The sequence below is a fragment of the Xenopus laevis genome, chromosome 6L (assembly GCF_017654675.1).
Source record: "Xenopus laevis strain J_2021 chromosome 6L, Xenopus_laevis_v10.1, whole genome shotgun sequence".
In the NCBI taxonomy this organism is placed as follows: domain Eukaryota; kingdom Metazoa; phylum Chordata; class Amphibia; order Anura; family Pipidae; genus Xenopus; species Xenopus laevis.
Genome location: NC_054381.1, coordinates 141,588,682 through 141,608,827, shown reverse-complemented (window position 1 = coordinate 141,608,827; position 20,146 = coordinate 141,588,682). Strand labels below are relative to the sequence as shown.

At 40.3% G+C, this 20,146-nt stretch overlaps 1 protein-coding gene across 1 annotated transcript in view; it reads left to right on the top strand.

Moving 5' to 3' along the window:
* Positions 1-19,939, top strand: part of ncald.L (neurocalcin delta L homeolog) — a 61,740-nt gene extending 41,801 nt beyond the window's left edge. Inside the window, 3 exon segments of the mRNA NM_001087282.1 lie at positions 5,442-5,838; positions 15,071-15,176; positions 18,652-19,939. Of these exon segments, the coding sequence (NP_001080751.1) occupies positions 5,461-5,838; positions 15,071-15,176; positions 18,652-18,749 (582 nt within the window). The 5' untranslated portion in view covers positions 5,442-5,460 and the 3' untranslated portion in view covers positions 18,750-19,939.
* The last annotated feature ends 207 nt before the right edge of the window (positions 19,940-20,146 follow it).

Sequence of the window (20,146 nt, the reverse complement as noted above, 5' to 3'; positions counted from 1 at the left end):
TACACATATTGTCCATCAAAAGGAAAAACTGAGCTTTTGTTTTAAGTAAAAGCTTATCCCCCTCCTCAAATACAATACATTATCTCGTGTCTGCATTGTGCCTTTGTCTCTGCAAAGTGAATAATGAAAGAGGTTACAACTCAAGGCCAACATTCCTGCTGTCAGCCTAACACCAGTGTTCTGTGACTCGACTAATACCATGTATTTATGTACAGGCCGGGAATGCGTCCCTTGCACATGTAATGTCACTGCCACGTGCTTGCAAACATTTATTGCTAAATGATGATTATTAGTCATTAGAAGAAGTGGAGGGTAGATTAATCCCCCAAGGAAATGTTTCTGGTTCCTCAGTAATGTGCAATGATCTACACAAAGAAAGCAGTCAATCTAGTGGGCCTTCAAGCGTGCTCATTTTCAGCTTGTTTATAATAAGGAGAGAAGCTCCAGCTCTTCAGATTGTAAAAAGCTGCAAGTAAGAAGTCACCTATTAGATTTCCAACAAACCTTCCTATAGCTGAGACTTGATTGGCATCTACAAAGTAGTTAATAGAGTATTCTGGAAAAATGTAAATATTTAAAATAAAATATGCTTTTTTTAAATCAAATTTATGGCCCCAGAGGGATCTTGTAAACCCAAAAGGGATATTACACTGCCCAATTTATATTCCACATACTTCCAGTACAGGTACTACCGGGAAATATATCACTGTTCACAAATGAGCATGAAAAAGTCAGTGATTGATGATGCAAGTCCCAAAGTGGAGTGTTTCTACCAGTATGCAATAACTATTTGGTGACTCCATGTGTAGGGCCCCAAACTGCCAAGGGCCAAAATCAATAACTTGAGAAAACAAAAACACCAATGACACTACTAATTGAACTGATGATGGATGAATATTGACCAAAACCACCATGCTGTGAGATGATTATCTGTTTGAGGGTCTGGTTCTACTGAAATGGTTATTTCAATGCCACATCTGACCTGGTGCCATTTTTGTCCAGAGTATCCATAGCAACCAATCACTGATAAATACTTAACACAAATTGCATTAGGGGTAGCCATACACTGGCGTAACCTGTGCATTATCTGGCGACCTGCCCATGGGCAGATTCCATGGGTGCACTTCAGGGTCAGGTGATTATCACTTTGGTAGCCAGTGTTTTTCATAAGTAGCAATAGAGCCAAAGATTGCAATACAGAAACTGTCAAGATATGTGTCGTTTTGGAGGGGCATAACACCATAATGGTTGTGTAGTAGTTAAGGGAGTGCAATAAATTATCATGAAGAGTAGAAAGAAATAAAGGCTCATTAGCAGGAGATTCTAATGATTTCCCCTGCAAGGGATTCCATTAGTTTCTCTCCAATTCCAATAACGGACAAAGGCCCAGAGGATCTGGATAATGCATTGTTAATCCATTTATTGACAGCTTGGAAAACGTTTCACTGTGACAACTCACCCCATCAAAGAACAGAAAGTTGGAATTTTGCATATGTAATGCTAAGCAACTTTCAACTATGCATTCCCTGAATATTTTCAGTGGTTTTAAAGTTATATGTAAATGTAATTGCCTTTGAAAGCCATATCTGTCCGAGGCATTATGTGTTAGTAATAGTAATTCCGCTGCACTGAATGTGTTGTTCTGTGACCTGCCTGAGTGATAGGTTTAATCTGGTAGTGTTATCAGGACGTGAATGCAGGAACATATGCTAAGGCGATATCTGCAAGGCATGCATTTACAGAATAAATCACATTTGTTTGACAAAATACAGGGTGTGCTGGGAAAGCTTATCCTGATATGTTCATTTTGTCCAGTTACAGTATTTATTATATAGACGGTGTCGGGGTTATAAGACAAAGATGAACCCTACCTAATCTTTCCCTGGAAGATAGGGACCCCCAAAAGCCCTGGGAACCCCCTGCGAGACCATGAATGGGGGGTTCTTAAAGGTGAACTATCGCTAAAATGAAAATGTAATATTAACTTCAGCATACTTACTGTAAATAAGAAACTTTCTTAATACAATCAATTAAAAATTCTGTGCCGTTTCTGAAATAATCAAGGTTATCTTCACTATCTCTATCACTATCTCACTATCTCTTCACTATCTCTCAGCATCTGTTTCTCTTCATTCTGTCTTCATTTAGGAGTTGGGGTGTCAGACGATCCAGTATATCTTATAAGGGGGCTCCTTTTGCCTAGACAATGTATTAGAGCTCACTCTATATTCTACATGCAGAATTTGTGCAAAAGGCAATTATAAGATAAATTGTATCTAACTGTATATCTGACACCCAACTGCTGCATGAAGACAGAATGCAGAGAAACAGATGCTGAGAGAGGAATAGTGAAGATAGACTTGATTATTTCAGAAACAATACCAAATTTTTAATTGATTGTATTTAGAAAGTTTCTTCAGTATGAGGAAGCTTATATTAAATTCTCATTTCCGCGATAGTTCCCCTTTAAGGTTTGGACACAAATACCTTGATGATCACCTTGAGACAATACACCTATAAGGTGGTGAAGTGGAAGATTTTTTTAATGTGCCTTACGTTTATTTTATACTCAAACTGGTAAGCGCCATGGGTCATGGATCACATATACAGTACATTGTATAGAGCTGCAGTTGCAAATAACAAGAGTAGGTGGTAGCATTGGCCCATGATGGAAACAGTAACACTTTTTTTGTTTTTTTACAAGTGCAACTCCTAGCATCCAGCAAATTCCAAAGGCTGCCGGGGGTTGTGGGAGTTTAATCACACCTGAAGTGCCATAGTTAAGACAGTGTCACTTTATATAAATAATTGGAGCCCATTTTGGTCAGGACTCTCCGCAACTAAAGATTATGGTTGGAGTTATTTATTTACCTTTTTAATTCCTATTTGTTGTACTGGCAACAGTCTTTTTTCTTATGTTAAAGGAGAAGTAAAGCTACAGCAGCAGTTTATTGCCAATAGATTTGCCACAATAATGCAAGCTAGAACACTATATTTGTTCTGTAGAATGCTTTACTATATCTGAGAAAACAGCTCTAGAAGCTCTCTGTTTGTTTAGGACAGCAGCTGCCATATAAGCTTGGTGTGACATCACTTCCTGCCTGAGTCTCTCCCTGCTCACTCCGAGCTCTAGGGTTAGATTAACAGAGGGAGGAGAAAGAGGAGCAAACTGAGCATGCTCATGCCGTGCCCTGTTGGTTTATGCTGAAAACATGAAGTCTGAAGCAAAAGCCCATGTGTACACAATATAAGGAAAGAAATGTGTTTTTTTCTTTAGACAGAGGACTCAGAGCAGCATTACTTTGAGGGTTTACTGGTATATTTAGGTGGACCTTTCTGATAAAGCTTACTTAATTTTAGCCTTTCCTTTGCACATATATCTTGCACTGTCACACAGACAGCTAGATGATAGGCTGTAGAGATATATATATGGCTCATAGATTAGATAGATTATGTATACAGTATGTATGGAAATAGTTTGATATATAGATGATGGATATATAGATCCTAGACAGGTAGTCATACTGAGACAGATAGGAAGATTTGTGCTGAAACGGAAATAGAACCGCAGAGAAAATTATTTTTTTTTTTACGAAGTTTCTTGTAGGAATATTTACGTCTCATCTACAATAATAGATTTTTAAAACCCCCGTTCAAACATTACTGGGGTCTTGATTATGTCAGCATATTCTGTAGCATTCGAGGCGAGCAGGACCCTTTTACATTGAAAACGCAGGGCTTAAAAATACATCGATCTCCCGTCTGTGTGACATCCAGAGATCTGTGTAAAAGTTTCCATAAGCTGATAGAACAGATGATTTATGCTATTGTCTGTAATATTGTGCAACTGTCTGTGGGGAATGATTTTTCTTCGCTGGCTTAAACCGGCGGTTCCAGTGACAGTTTCAGTGTATAATATACAGCAGTGAGAGTGTATTTGTTATAACAGGCTCTTTAACATAAGAGCAAGTTGTATTTCTTACAGGCGGCAAGCACAGCCTTGGGTTATAAACAGCGCCACTCACTTGTAGCTTAAGGAGCTGGTACTGGGGTCTGCAAATGTATAAATAGGAGAGGAGCCAGACGTATGTATTATTAATGAACCAGATGGGAGGCTTGTATACCTCCCAACATTGCTGCCCAAAAAACTCTCCCTTTTGTGGTCCTTGAGTCAGGACTGTCCTACCTGAATAAGGATGCAATTTTTTTCTATCTCTTTCACTTCCTCTGGTTTCTCATGACTGATGATTTCATATCTGGTTTTTGGTAACATCACTTCCAGTTTCATGGTTACCAGTAGGTAGTGGGATCAGGTTGTGTGTCTGATGGGGTAAAAAATAGATACACATACGTGTCAGGTCTACATCAGGGATGTCCAACATTAGTGATGAATGATAGTGTAGAGAATTTAGGATGTCCTACCTTGTGGCATTGGTTATAGTAGATAATGTCAACAAATCATGCAAATATGCCCCTACATGAACATTTGAGACACCAAGCTCTTGCCTTCCCTCTCCTACTAGTGAGCTGAAGCATATGTTCTTGTGGCAGGTGTGCAATGTCCTCATATCTAGTACAAGGGCTCCCTTGCCTATGTCTCTCTTTACTCCTTTCCAATAAAACTGCTCAGAATGATCTTCTGAGGATTTTTGCATTATACATGAATTATGTACTTCTTAGTGTATTCATGTTATAAGCAGTTTTACTCTGCTAATATCATCAATCTGTATCAGAAGCACCCCGCCTGCTTTTTTTCTGGTCAGCCAGAAGCCTAAGTAACTGAAGCAGGAGGTTTCTACTGGTACTTCTCTGCTCTTTTCTGTTTTTCAGTGTGCCAAGAGTGATAGGAGAGAAAAGCATCAGTTACTAAAGGTGGCCATAGACGCACAGATAATATTGTACAAAACAAATTTTTGTACGATATTCGGTGTATGTATGGTGGGAAACGAGCCAAAGGATATTGGCAGAATACTTGGATATCAGTAGGCTTGTAGATCGGGCCAGTCAGAACATTTTGATGGGCACCCGAACATCGCCCATTATATGGTGCTGAAACGTCAGATACAGATAGAATTCTATTTCTACCTGTATTTCTGGCCATTCAGCTCTACACGTGTGTGTTGAAACGAACAATCTTTTTTGGAAAGGTCATTTCCGGGAAAGCTCGTAATTGTAACGTTTATGGTCACCTTTAGGCTTATAGCTTGCCAATCTGCAGGGGGTGCTTCTGTTATAAATTTATATGAGCAATGCAAAACTGCTAATATCATTAAAACATTATCAACATAAATGGCAATAGTGCTCTAAAGAGTAATTTTACATTAGTTTTTTCGGTGCATGACCCATTAATTTTGAATGTCACCACCAGCATACCATACATTGGAAATCCACATAAGCTGATGAAAATCCATGACTAAAAAGCCTTATTTTTTTTTTCTCAGGTGAAAATATCGCATCAGCATGGGGAAGCAGAACAGCAAGTTGCGCCCTGAGGTCATGCAGGACTTACTAGAAAGCACAGACTTTACCGAGCACGAGATCCAGGAGTGGTACAAGGGATTCTTGAGAGACTGTCCAAGCGGGAACTTAACCATGGAGGAGTTTAAGAAAATATATGGGAACTTTTTTCCTTACGGGGACGCTTCTAAGTTTGCAGAACATGTATTCCGCACGTTTGATGCCAACGGGGACGGGACAATTGATTTTAGAGAATTTATTATCGCTCTGAGCGTAACTTCCAGGGGGAAACTGGAACAGAAGTTGAAGTGGGCATTTAGCATGTACGACTTGGATGGGAATGGGTACATCAGCAAAGCAGAAATGCTGGAAATCGTGCAGGTACGTTTCCTTTGTTTGCTATATTTTTAGATAGAATTTGCTTATTTTTTATACTGAATCAATATTGGTTAGTATTAATGAACATTTTATTTGCAGCCTGTCGCAGGGCAGAAATAGGCATGACGAGGGCAAAACTGGGCATGGCAAGGGCAGAACTGGGCATGACAAGGGCAGAACTGGGCATGACAAGGGCAAAACTTGGCATGACAGGGGCAAAACTGGGCATGACAAAGGCAAAACTGGGCATGACAAGGGCAAAACCGGGCATGACAAGGGCAAAACTGGGCATGAAAAGGGCAGATCGGAGACATCGCTGATTATGTTCATTCATTCTAAGTAGTAATGTGTAGGTGCAGTTTTAATGCTTGCGGTGGTATTGTTTGGTGTTCTCATAAACATGCTGCTGTTAGGTGTCAATAACATCTATCTTACATAGTAAGTTATACGGAAACCCGTCATCCAGAAAGCTCCAATTTACAGGAAGGCCCTATCCCATAGACTCAATTTTAATCAAATAATTCACATTTTTAAAAACTGAGCTATAATTAATCCTTATTGGAGGCAAACAATCCTATTGGTTTTAATTCATATTTAATTTTTTTTTTTTTTTTAGTAGACTTAAGTTATAGAGATCCAAATTATAGGAAGACCCCTTATTTGGAAAACCCAAGGTCCCTAGCATTCTTGATAACAGGTCCCATACCTGTATCTGCATCAAGTTCAGTCTTTTAAAAACTCTCTACATATTGAATTAGTGTCTCGTTCGGCACCCTATATCAAGAACCCAAGCTAAGCTCCCTGGTCTCGGCTCTCACTTCTGCCTTTAACCGCCGCTTTTCACCTCGGGAGGAGCCCTCGGCTATTTGGATGCCGCCAGGTCTTAATTGAGAGAGGAGCTAAACTAAACGGTTCTGGACTAGCAAAGGGGCACGATCGTCTCACACGGATACTGGAAGGAAGAACACCACCAGGTACAGGCAGGCCGGCCAGCACAAGCAGATAGAATGGTCAGACTGGCCGGAATCAGGATAGAGAACATAGAATAGTTGATGGACAGGCAAAGGTCGGATTGGAGAGGTCAGAATAGTCACAGACAGGCAGGATCAGGATTGGAGAGATCAGAATAGTAAATCAGGCAGGCAAGTTTCAAAACACAATAGATCAGTCAGGATTCACAAAGAATAAACACCCAGGAACTTCTAAATAGAACCTAACAACGGGCAATCCTAAACACACTAAATTCCCCTTTTAAACTGTTTGAATTTGGCGCCATTGCGCGCTGATGTCACACGACAGCGTCACTGCACCTTTAAGAAACAGACGTGCGCACGGCGCGCGCCTTGGAGGAAGCCGGCTCCGGAGAGAAAGGAGCAGCGAGCATCCATGCCGAGGACGCGGCGGTGGACCCCGCTGCCCACTAGACCACCAGGGTAACTTTTCCTTACAATTAGAGGAAGAAAAACAAATAACTCCAGCAGACCAGATGAGAATAACAGATAATGAGACCATAACCATCTCAAGGCATACATTGTATGTATTGTATGTTGTTGGGTAGGACATCCATAGCCTGGGTTTATATTTCCAAGTACCAGCATCAGACATTCTCTCAGCTGTGATATTTCAGGATGCAGAAAAATGACAAAGCACAAATCTCACAGCTTTTTTTTTTTTTTTGGCGATATTTCAGATTCACAGGAAACTCAAATTATCTTTTCCAATAATTTTAACAGAAAGACATAAATGTTAAAAGCGTCAGAGGCCAAATATAGAAGTGGCTGCTAAAGCTCCTATTTTCCATTAACGTTTGCTTCCTAAAATAAAATGTTTTCTGTGTATTTGCACATTGCCTGTTGCTAAACACTTGGCTTTTCATTGCTCTTGGCTTTACAACAGAGAGCTTAATGCACATGATTCCAAGGCTGAAACGTATCCGTGTGATTTAACCAAGTGATTGTGTTTGCCGGCGGTTTCAGTTAGGAGATCACTAATGTATCGCAGGGATGGCTTTGAGTTCCACTGAGCATCCTGGGAGAACACGTTGTGTCTCTGGAAATATAACGCTGCTTTGGATATACTTATATCCAGGAATGCACAAGTGACGTTTTTGCCTATGGCACATGTAATGTTTCTCCGCTGACGTGTTCAAGAGAAACGCCCTATACCTCACCTTGCCACTTGTCAGTCATGTGATTTGTCATTTGGCCTAAAAACTGCCTGTCCCCGTCGGTTTCCATTCACATCATAAACAGGTGCCCTAGAGGAATGTCAAGTTTTTCTCTGCCTGGTGGAAAGGGTGGTGTAGAAATGCTATTACCAATGGCCAGCAAAAATTATTTCTCTCCAATCTGCACAATATAACTGGCTGGAGTAATGTAAGTCAGTTCTAGCCCTTAATTTAAAGGCATTTTTATGATCCACAGCCCACCCAGGAGCACCACAGACTGCTTCGTATATAACCATCATCTATAATTCGACCAATTATAGAGAGCCCCACTAGAAATCCAGTAAAGACTCATTATCATGGGCTAAGAGAGCGCAGGAAGATATACTCACAAAGGACAAGCTCGCTAAGCAGTCTGAGAGGGTGTGAAGTCATAATTGCTTAGATTCAGTTGACCACAACAACAACTTATTTCCTGGCAATTGACTTTAAACAGAAACAGATCCTGCTCATTACAGCTGGGAGCTTGGTGGCCATAATGAAGCACGTAGAATGTACTGTGGGTCCATTAAGTATCTCGCTAGCTTTCCATTTCCTGCTCTATATTAGTGGAAAGTACCATTCTCACGCTTATTATACTTCTTAGCCACATTTTACTTCATCATCTTGACTCTTCATTTAAATCATTCTGTTTCTTCTTCACAACTCTTAGATCTTCTCACATGAACAAACATGCAACCTCTGCACCCCAGCAAGGTCCAATGTTTCCCATAGTTGCCAATTGTCTCTGTATTTGTGCCTCTGAACATTCCATCCCCATTCCTTATATCTCATACTGGCTTCTCCTTTTAGATTGTATGGTCTAATGAGCAGGGTCTTCTTTAACTCCTGTATTGGTCAGTATTTATATTAAATGTTTATACCCAGTGCTGCGGACAGTGTTGGTGTTTTATAAATACTGATTCATAACAATGACTGACGTACATCTTATTTTAACCCTTCTCTACAGACGTTAATACCAGGGCCAGTTCTGTGGATTAATGATATCAGTATCCTTATTTTATCATTTGCCAAAAATAATAATCAGAAAAAACTGAAACATTTAAACACTTTAATCCTATGCAGATTTTAATGAATGCTTTTGGGGAGATTTATTGTCCCAACAACAATCTGTGAGGGCACCAGAATATAATGTTATAAAAAAGAGGATAGAAGCCTTAACCACCATGATCTGAGATCCTCAGGGCTGTCATCGGGGTAACTCCCAAAGAAATAAGGAGAATTGACCGCCCCGGATCCTATATAAAACCCGTAAAAAGTTACCACCAGTGTAGCTACACCTAAAACCACCAATCTTGCCCCCCAGATCTCACGCTAGTGCAGTATCAAAAATACATGCCAACTCAAAAATACATGTTATAATTCACAGACATGGGAACGGAACACTCCACAAGAGGGCCAAAACCATAGTGATCCTCTTTCTCATTATAGATGCCATACCATAAAGCTTGCCAGCAAAGGTATTCTACTGTACCAAGCAGCATTGTAGTGTTGTAATACGTTTTGCTAAGGAGTGATGACCATGGTTACAAAACTTAAATAAGAGTTTGCTGTGGCGATCTATTTACTGTTTAGTTGCTGACCATCTCAAAAGAAAACAGCCACTTGAGCTTGCGTGCAGTAGTTAGACCAGGGATCCCCAACCTTTTATACCTGTGAGCAACATTCAAATATAAAAAGAGTTGGGGAGCAACAGAAGCATGAAAAAGTCCCTGAGGATGCCAAATAAGGGTGGCGATTGGCTATTTGTGGCCTGTCAGCCTATTAGAGGCTCTGTTTGGCAGTGCACATGGTTTTTATGCAACCAAACTTGACTCCAAGTCAGGATTTCAAAAATTAGCACCTGCTTTGAGGCCACTGGGAGCAACATCCAAGGGGTTGGTGAGCAACATGTTGCTAGAAAGCTACTGGTTGGGGATCACTGAGTTAGACAATTCCTATATTTTGAGTCCTTTCCAGGAGCTTGAGAGGCTTCTGTGTCCTCTCAACCCATATTACATGTCAGTGATAGGTTAAGAGCTATTAATTTGCTGCTTACAGTGTCTGCTTTGCAGTCATGGTTTATTGTATATATCAAGCAACAGATGCCTCTCTGCATGTTAGAACTACTACTGATATAAAAGGTGCAGGTTGCCCACCCCATCTGTATTATATAGCTGTATACGCCAGGCAAACTACTCTCAGATCTTACCATAATTATCATTGCACATGAAAGAGCGGACACTTTCCAGCAGAGATGCCAGAGTTAGGCCACCATAAAACTTCCATCGCCCCATTAGACTTGTATAACCAAGTCTTTCTGTCTTTGATCTCTGCTAAAAGAATACCTCAGTATTGTTTACTTATTGTTTGGCATTCATACATATCTTCATTCCTTTTCAACTCCTCTTCCAATTAAATCGTTAAAAAGGGGGATGACGTCACAAGTGCCTTTTATCTTGCTGTAGAATGGAGATTGGGTTGGCTCTCTCTCTCTCTGTAAAATCCCAGATTTTTGATGTCTGAAGCATTGGAAGGCAGGTACTAATTAGCAGCACAAAGCTTCCTTGAGAAAGGGACAGCAATGTAATATAGGCCATCTAAACACAAAAACTCATTGTGGCACTCATTAAGATTCATCATTGAGGCCACAAGCCCAGTAGTCTGGGAGACATTGTATTTTGGGGTACATCCTATGCTTCCATTTTTTTCTTGCATCCAAAAACGTCCACATTAATTGACATACAAGTTACTACCACATCTGTAAAACAATTTTTCAAACAAAGGTTGGAGAGTGAACTGAAAGTTGGTGCTTCCACTTGTTTGGAGTCTGTTGGTTATTTATAGAGTCACAGTGCATTTTCATTAATCTTTGTATCTGTGATCTGTGCTGGATACTATTGCTGGCATTGTGTTATGATATTTCTCTGTACAATGGGTGAGCAAATGTAGAAGAAGAAAAAAGAAGAACCACATCTATTGACTCTTTCCAGTTGGCCGTGCACCCAATGAAATCATACCATTCCTCTTCACTGCTAGACCACACCTCTGCTTGCTTCTGGTAGGGTAATTATAATACAGGTGGGGTCCATTATCCAGAAACCTGTTATGCAGAAAGCTCCAAATTACAGGAAGGTCATCACCCATTGATTTATTTTATCCAGATAATCCAAATTTTAAAAAATGATTTCCTTTTTCTCTGTAATAATAAAACAGTGCCTTGCACCTGATCCAAACGAACATATAATTAATCCGTATTGTAAGAATGCACTGCATCCACTATTTGGGATTCGGCCGAATCCTTAGTGAAAGATTCGGCCGAATACCGAACCAAATCTGAATCCTAACTTGCCTATGCAAATTAGGGTGTGGATAGGGAAAAAGTTCTTCTTTTGTGACAAAAAGGCACGTGATTCCCCTCCCCTAATTTACATATGCAAATTATTATTCGGATTTGGTTTGGCTGAATCCTGCTGAAAAAGGCTGAATCCCGAACCGAATCCTGGATTCGGTGCATCCCTACCTTATTGAAAGCAAAACCAGCCAATTGTGTTTATTTAAATTAATGTTTAAATAATTTTCTAGTAGACTTAAGGTATGAAGATCCAAATTACAGAAATACCCATTATACGAAAAACCTCAGGTCCCGAGCTGGATAACAGGTCCCATACCTGTACAATAAGAAGGCAATGGCTAGCTAAACAGTTGCCTGCAAAACTGAGACAAGCACATCTTAGGTAGGGCTAAAATGATACAAATAATAATGAATACGTTCATAGACGTTAGGGTTGTATAAAGCAAGAGGATAATAATTAACACATTCAGTCTGTATAGTAGCCCATTATACTGTTAATTAACATCATGCTCAAGGCTTAAAATCCCAGTTTCCTGATATTTGTCTACCATGACTGGAGGAAGAGAGAACACTGGATGGAAGGCAAGATGGAAGTCAACAGTAGCCGCTTGACAAAGGCTATAACGCCCAAACGTTGGGGTTATTCACATTTTTAGCAGTTGAATCCGCTAGTTGCTTTATTGCCTTGAGTACACATTTTGGTGGTATGCATATATATCCAATAGGATTGAACTTTGCATATTCGTATATTTAAGACATTATTGTTCTGATTTGATGTTCTGTATATTATCACAATATAAAGAATTTTCCTTTTTTTTTTATACCACTTTGTGTCTGCATATATTTCTACTCACTTAATGCCAAGGCTAAACTAAAACTGTTCTCCTGGCTTTTAGATGCTCAGCATCTTATTGAACTTCTTTGTGTCTCTTTCTTTTGGCATCTACATTTACTGTTCATGGTTTCCAAGAACGTTACTCAACATAGTCGCCAGAGCAGTAGTTTTCAGTCTTTTTTTTTTTTTCAAGCCCCCTGTATGAGGTCCAGCATTTGACCTAGAGACCTCTTAGTTCCTACCATATACAGTTAGGCCCATAAATATTTGGACAGAGACAACTTTTTTCTAATTTCAGTTCTGTACATTACCACAATAAATTTTAAATGAAACAGCTTAGATGTAGTTGAACTGCAGATCTCAACTGTTGGCTTGGACTGTTATGAGTCATCATAAAGGGGCCAGACCCACAGTCTGGGAATAAATCATGAGTTTGACAGTCCTGATTTCCAAGGTCGTATTGAGCAGAGCAAACAGTTCACCCCTGAAGTTGTTGTTGTTGTTCAGTGGCACAGAGTCTTGTTACATATGCATTTTTGGTTGTAGAAAGATAAATTCTATGCATGAGTAACTGACCCATGTATAGATCAGCCACATGAGGCAGGCTGTGGCTTTTGGCTTGGGTTGTTTCAGCTAGGGCACAAACAGAGAAATGGAAATGATTCAATAAATCACCTGGAAGTAATCACGCTCTTTATGCCCAAAATAGTATTTAAATGAAAACATGGAACAAAGGACAAACGCAATGCCTAATTGTTGTTTATACTTAATTTCTTTTTTCCCCCTTTTCTTTCTTTCTTTTTTTTTTTTTTACTATTGATGCTTTAATTTCCCCTGTGTGCAGCTATTCTAGGGTACATCAGCTGTCACTTGTGAATTATGGTTGGCCTCTTATGTGGTGGCCTTGTATCCTTCTGCATAGCAGTGAAAATATGTGTATAAATATGGTAAAAGAGGCTTTGCTGTTAGGGGCCCTCTGCTTCTGCTGGAATCTGTATTTCAGGCATCCTAAATACTGAGTGGGTTAACTTTTCCTTTCCTGTTATAAAGGCCTCATCTGAAAAATGATCAAAATGGTACTTCTCTGTGTCAATAAACCCTGTTTGTTGTTTGTGTTCATTCATTTATGTAGCAGTTTTGTAAAACTGGAGCTAACATTTGCGTTGCACAACCATGTTTTCCCCAGCATGCTGTGTGTGTTATATCATAGAATGTAACATGTATAAATCCTAAGCTACATTTTTCACAAATTTTATATGCACCTTCTGACACCATTCACTCATGGCAGCCAGTAAATATGTCTGAGGTGAGGGGCCTTCTTTGGGACTCTAGAGGTGAACCTTCTTCTGGATAACATACGAACAAAATAAAGGAAATAGTTGTTGACTTCAGGAGAACATGTGTTGATCACCCTCCTCTATATATTAACGAATCTCCGGTGGAAATCGTCAAGAGTACCAAATTCCTAGGGGTACATCTGGCAGAGAACCTCTCCTGGACCCTTAACACCAGCTCTACAGTGAAGAAGGCACAGCAGCATCTCTACTTTCTGCTGAAGCTGAAAAAAGCCTACCTCCCACCATCTATCCTCACTATCTTCTACAGAGGATCTATTGAAAGCATTTTATGCTGCTGTATCACTACCTGGTATGGAAACGGTTCTGCATCAGATCGCAAGATCCTGCAGCAGGTGGTGAGGACAGCGGAAAAGATCATTGGGGTCTTGCTTCCCGCCATTATGAGTACCCTTTACCCTGCTGACAACCGTTAAAATATACCGCAGCATTCTGGCGCTGACTTCCAGAATGTGCAATAGTTTTTTTCCACAAGCCATCAGGCATCTCAACTCCAAAGGACTGAACTGAATATATTCATAAGGAACTGTACAAACTTCTGAAATACTCTACATAAATGTATGTCTACCTTGCCCATGAAGACCATGTACCTGCTAGGGTTGTTCACTTCAAAAACTCTCATTTAGATGCACCCAGTATAGTCTTCTAGTCCTATGTGTAGCACCATGGGTTCTGGAGGAACGTTATTTCATTTCTATGTACTGTATTACTGTATATGGCTGAAATAAAATCCACTTGACTTGGCTTGTTGCAGGGGCCCATACTTGGCAACAGCCATCAGCCCTAGATATTGGGGTGCGTTAGTGAGCAGTGCACCAAAAAGGGCACACAGGCAGATTCGGGAAGATTAGGCGCCCAGCGACTAATCTCCCCGAACTAACTCCCCTGCCTTCCCGCCGGCTAAAATGTAAATCCCGGCTGGGATGGCACTCGGATCGCTTCGTTTTCCGTAGTTGCCTCACGAGGAAACTTTAGGCGACTTCGGAGAATAAATCGTGCCAAGTGCCATCCTGCCGGCGTTTTACACTTTAGCCGGCGCAAAGGCAGGGGAGGCCATTGGGGGAGATTAGTCGCCCCGAAGATGAAGAGATTTGTCTCCGGGCGACTAATCTCCCCAAAACTGCCTGTGTGCCCTTACCCTAAATGTGTTCTGTTGTGTTGTATATGCTCATCTCTACACTGGTTAGCAGGGTGTAGGGCACAAATGGAAAATAGGAATGCTTAGGAAATATTATTCGTGAAGTTTCCTTGATAAACAGCACTAAATCGATGAACTACATTTGTGCACCAAGGCCTTCAACTGGTGAACACTACAACTCTAGCATCCCCAGCAACCAGTGCTATGAGTTCTAGGTCAAAACACAACTCTCTGTTATAATATACATTTTAAGAGAGACCTTTCTTACTGGAACCCTGCTGTATTTTTGTGAAATTTTCCCATTGGTTTGATCTCATAATTTCATATTTGTTTTCTTCTCGTCGCTCAGGCAATCTATAAGATGGTTTCTTCAGTAATGAAAATGCCAGAGGATGAGTCAACACCAGAGAAAAGGACAGAGAAAATATTTCGGCAAATGGATACCAACCGAGACGGTATGTGCCTAACTGCAACTTGCTGGGAGTAAAAGGGATAAGTGCGGGCACTCATTAGGGTTCAGCGTGAAGTAGGGACCAGAGGAATATTCCGAAGTGGTTGCAGTTATTTCCAAGTGCAGAGAGGTTGGCTATCCCGCTCCACTAAATACACACACTGCATTCAGGCACTTATTTCAAATACACAGCACCCACAAATTCAACACAGTCTCATATCCACACTAAATGTAAACACATGCCTAAACATCAAAGGGTTTAATTTTTAATCCAAACAATGGTTTTGCCCCTCGGCACATTTAGAGTGAATATGATGGCTCAGGCCCCACAAGCATATATACAAAGCATTAGCTCACATCCGTATTTACTTATATTCGCTAACAATAAAAGCTCTGGAAACATATTGTGTGCTCAAAAGTACACAGGTGACAGTTGTGAATCTAGTGTTAAATACAATGGGGCTCATTTATTAACACTGGGCAAGTTTGCCCCTGGGCAGTAACCCATAGCAACCAATCAGTATTTAGCTTTTTTCAGCGAGCTGCAGGTTGATCACTGAAAGCAATCATCTGATTGGTTGCCATGGGTTACTGCCCTGAACAAATTTGCCCTGTGTTTATAAATAACCCCAGTGCTTCCAATTTGGAAGGGATCTTTATCCATAGTCTCAGATCACCGTGCCATAGTGCTAACTACTAACCCAGAGGTGTCCCACATGTTGCCTCTTCCCATAAGTTGTACAGGTTTATTGCCCCCTTAAAGCAACTATTTTAGATAACACAGATTTTACATGTGAGCGCTCTCTGTATTTACGGTGTATTTGACTATTGCAGTCAGTTCAACATCCCTGCGAAAAGGGTGACGGAGCCAACTGCCTATACATAGACCTATTTATATTTGTTGCTTTTATGTATAATTTGTCACCTGAATTGACTGTATACAAGGTTGCCATGACATGACATTGTTTGTTCTAGAAGATGTTTTATCCACATTCTCTTGGTACCAATACCAGCTACAGTTTCCAGTAATTCAATAAAAGGAACTAAATAAGAGTGTTTTTAAGGGAGATTCTTAACTGACCATAGGTCAATTGTCCATATTGTTGTTTTTGAAGATGAAGAAACATCACCGAGTAATTATGCTAATGATTCCATTTAGTTAAACCTCTGATGGAAAATGCTCTTTATTGTTAGCTGGAAATCTGGAAGTGAAATTGTGCAAATAGACTGTAAATTATTCATATTCTTTTGAATAATGCTTTTCATGTCCACGCCGGCAAATCTGATGCTTACGGTGCACATACACAGGCTGATAAAAGCTGGTGACAGACAAAAGGGCCCCATACACTGGCCAATAAGCTGCTGACTTGGTCTGTCACCAGCGTATTGGCCAGTGTATGGGGCCCTTTGACGGGCTTCCCCGACCGATATCTGGCTAAAAATTGTCCAGGTGTTGTTCGGGCAGGTTTAAAAATCTCTCCAGATCGAGGACTACATTGTTTCATTGAGGACCCACGACATTGTTTCATTGAGGACCCATGATCGGAACAATAGTGGTGGGCATATTAGGGCAAGATCCACTTGTTTGTGACCTCTCCAAACAAGCAGATCTGCCCATGTATGTCCACCTTTATTTATATGGTCATTACATGGTATGAGCATTTCATTAAGTCTGTAAAATCAATTGAATCTTCTACAGTATTAACAACACAATGTTCACCACTATGTTACTGTGTCTTTATTACAAATACAGAGTACAGACAGGCATATGTACCATATAGGCAACCAAGTGGCCACTTTCAATTGCCCATGTGCCCCTCAGGAAGGAAAGGGGGCTGGACTGCGGTGTTTAGTACAGAGCCAGTTGTCAATACTGCCAAGTCCAAACATTTCAACTAAAGTTCAAGGAGTTGCCCTGATACCCTCACCTGCCCCTTACCTGGTCACCTGCAATAACAGACCAGTTAGCCAATCAGTAATTTGTACTTAAAGGAGACATTTTGTGTAAAAAATAAGAAGGTACCAGTGCATTATACTCATTTAGATGTAAAAGAATCGTACTTAAAAAAAGTAGTGTTTCTGGCTGATATATTGAATATTTCTGCAAAGACCCTAATAATCCCTCCCTTCTCTTCCACTTTCTGCTCCCTGGGTTCCCAGGCTGTGCAGGGGAGCTGGCGGCACTTAGCACACTGCACTGTAGGACACGAACCAATCAGCAGCTAGCAGGACCTGATCGGGAACTGAAGCCTGTCTTTGCTTGTGTGACTGCAGGGCTGTGATTGGCTGTCCCCCTCCTACTGTGCTTTCGGCAGGAACTGTTAGGACACGCCCACCCCTCATTTGAAACAGGGACCAGTGAACATCTATAGGGAACTCTAATAAAGGGGCTATTTTTAAAGGGGAACTATCGCAAAAATGAAAATAAGCTTCATCATACTGAAATAAGAAACTTTGTAAATACAATCAATTAAATATTCTGTACTGAAATAATCAAGTTTATATTCACTATTCCTCTCTCAGCATCTGTTTCTCCTCACTTTGTCTTCATGCAGGAGTTGGGTGTCAGTTGAATGTTCCAATATATCTTATAGGGGGGCTCCTTTTGCCTAGAAGGTATTAGAGCTCACTATTAAAATCACCATAAATCCTGTCTCTCTACATGCATAATTTGTGCAAAAGGCAGTTATTTTGTTAGATTTTGTTTGTATTAGAATCAGTTATTTGAGTGAGCTCTAATACATCTTGCTAGGAAAGGAAGCCCCCCTATCAGATATATTGGATCATTCATCTGACACCCAACTGCTGCATGAAGACAGAATGAAGAGAAACAGATGCTGAGAGAGGAATATTGAGTATAAACTTGATTATTTCAGGAACAATGCAGAATTTTTAATTGATCGTATTTAGAAAGTTTCTTACTTCAGTATGAGGAAGCTTATATTAAATTTTCATTTTCGTGATAGTTCCCCTTTGCAGATAATATAGATTACACCATGTAAAAGCAACACCATATATTATTCATAATTGCCTACAAAATTGGGTTTTTTCATTTATCCTATGTCTCCTTTAAATCCTTTGCTCGGTATTGAAAAGCATAGATACTGCACCCAAAATCCTCAGAAGCAGCCAGAGCAGGGAGTATGATAGTAAGACATGAACTGGGCGGACTGGAGGTGCTTGAAGTCTCTTGCGTATTGAGTAGCTGCAACAGAGAACCACAATGTACACTGGTCAGCATCAGCAAGGATCTTTGACAGACACATTGCTGATAGAAGGGTACCTATCCTCCCGTAGCCTGGCACCCATTGCTAGATTTAGAAGTGATAGTGCGGTATGGCAGGTAAAAAGGGCCATGCTCATTAGAGTTTACAATCTAGTATCGCATCAGTTGGAGAATTACAGGTGGAAGACCCCCCTGCAGTAGACCTTTCTGAAGGCAGAAGCGATAACCTCCATCTTTCTCTGCTCTCTTACAGGAAAACTCTCATTGGAAGAATTCATCAGAGGGGCAAAAAGTGACCCATCCATCGTGCGCCTCCTTCAGTGTGATCCGAGCAGTGCTGGACAGTTCTGAGACTGTTTGGATTAAAATTAGCATTTGCTCATTTCATTTTATTTTGCCAAATTACATTTGTTGTGGTGTAGCCACTTTGGTGGCCAAAAGTACCTTCCTTTTGTGATATCAGTTTTTTTTTCTGGATTACTAAAAATGTTGAATTCTGTCAAACCTTGTGCAGAACACTGGCTGCATAATAACAACCTCATTTCCCCCCAGATATTTAGTGATATTCTAAATATCTGTTCTTTGTTGTGCTCCAGTGTTACACTAATATGTAGTACCTTGTAGTACCAAGGAGGCAGCTTGCCACGGTGTTGCTGCAGAAGTTGCATTGGCTAATTCCTTGGCACTCTTGCAGCAGCTCATGTTCCATGGGAGCAATTCAGAAATACTGACGTAATGACTGTACTATAGTACTGCTACAGGATAGGGTGGTACATACCAAACGCTAGTTATAAGGTAATACAGAACTTTTTTTTCTGGTATATTTCTTAAGTAACCACCCTCCAGTATTTCCAGCAGGAGAGTTAATAAAAATACGACCTGTATAACATTACAATATGTTATTTTCAAGCTTTACTGCAGTTTCTTTTAAAAACAGCTTCTTGTTCCTTTTATTGTGTGTTTTCCATTTCATATTGATCAGCATTGACTGTTCAAAAAGGGGCAACAAAAACATAAGTTTCAGTTTGAGTCTCTATTAAGAGGCAAACCGATCGGTATCCATCTAAGAATAATAATGTGCAGCTGAAACCTACAGGTAGAGCCATGGAAAGTTTTCTATGTGCCAATAGGTATCAAACATATTTGCTGACTTAAAGGAAGCTAAGACTTACAATAAAAAAAGAATATGGCTAGAACTGCTGTATTTCATATAATGAACTATCTATTCCAGCCTAGAGGTTCAGTAGCCCTATAACAGTAATGATCCAGGCCTTCAACATTGTCTTGGATCTTGTTAGGCCAGCTGCTGAGTGTCAGGGGCACTGCACATGCTCAGTATGCTCTGGGCTGCTGTTGAGAAGCTAAGCTTTAAAACTTTAGCAGAAAGTGAGTATTAGAAGCGGATGCTGCAGATTATTAGTCAGTTCTGATACAGAATGCACTATGCTGTCATGTATCTAAAATAATTACTCATTGGGCTAACTTCCTGTATTATATATAGATATATTATAGTATATAAACAGTCCTAATCGTGTCTGCACTCAAAAAAAAAAAAACGTTCAGGGCAGGGTGCTCAGCCAAATCAATTGTATAGAAAATATTTCCAGACCGGCACACCCTTTTTTAAAAAAACTTTCATGCTTTTATTGTGAGCACATCCTCCTTAGGACCTCAACATGAAGCTGTTGAGCTGTAGTTCTCCTTTAACAAATAATCTAAATTCCAGTCTAGGGCCAAACACTTAAAGC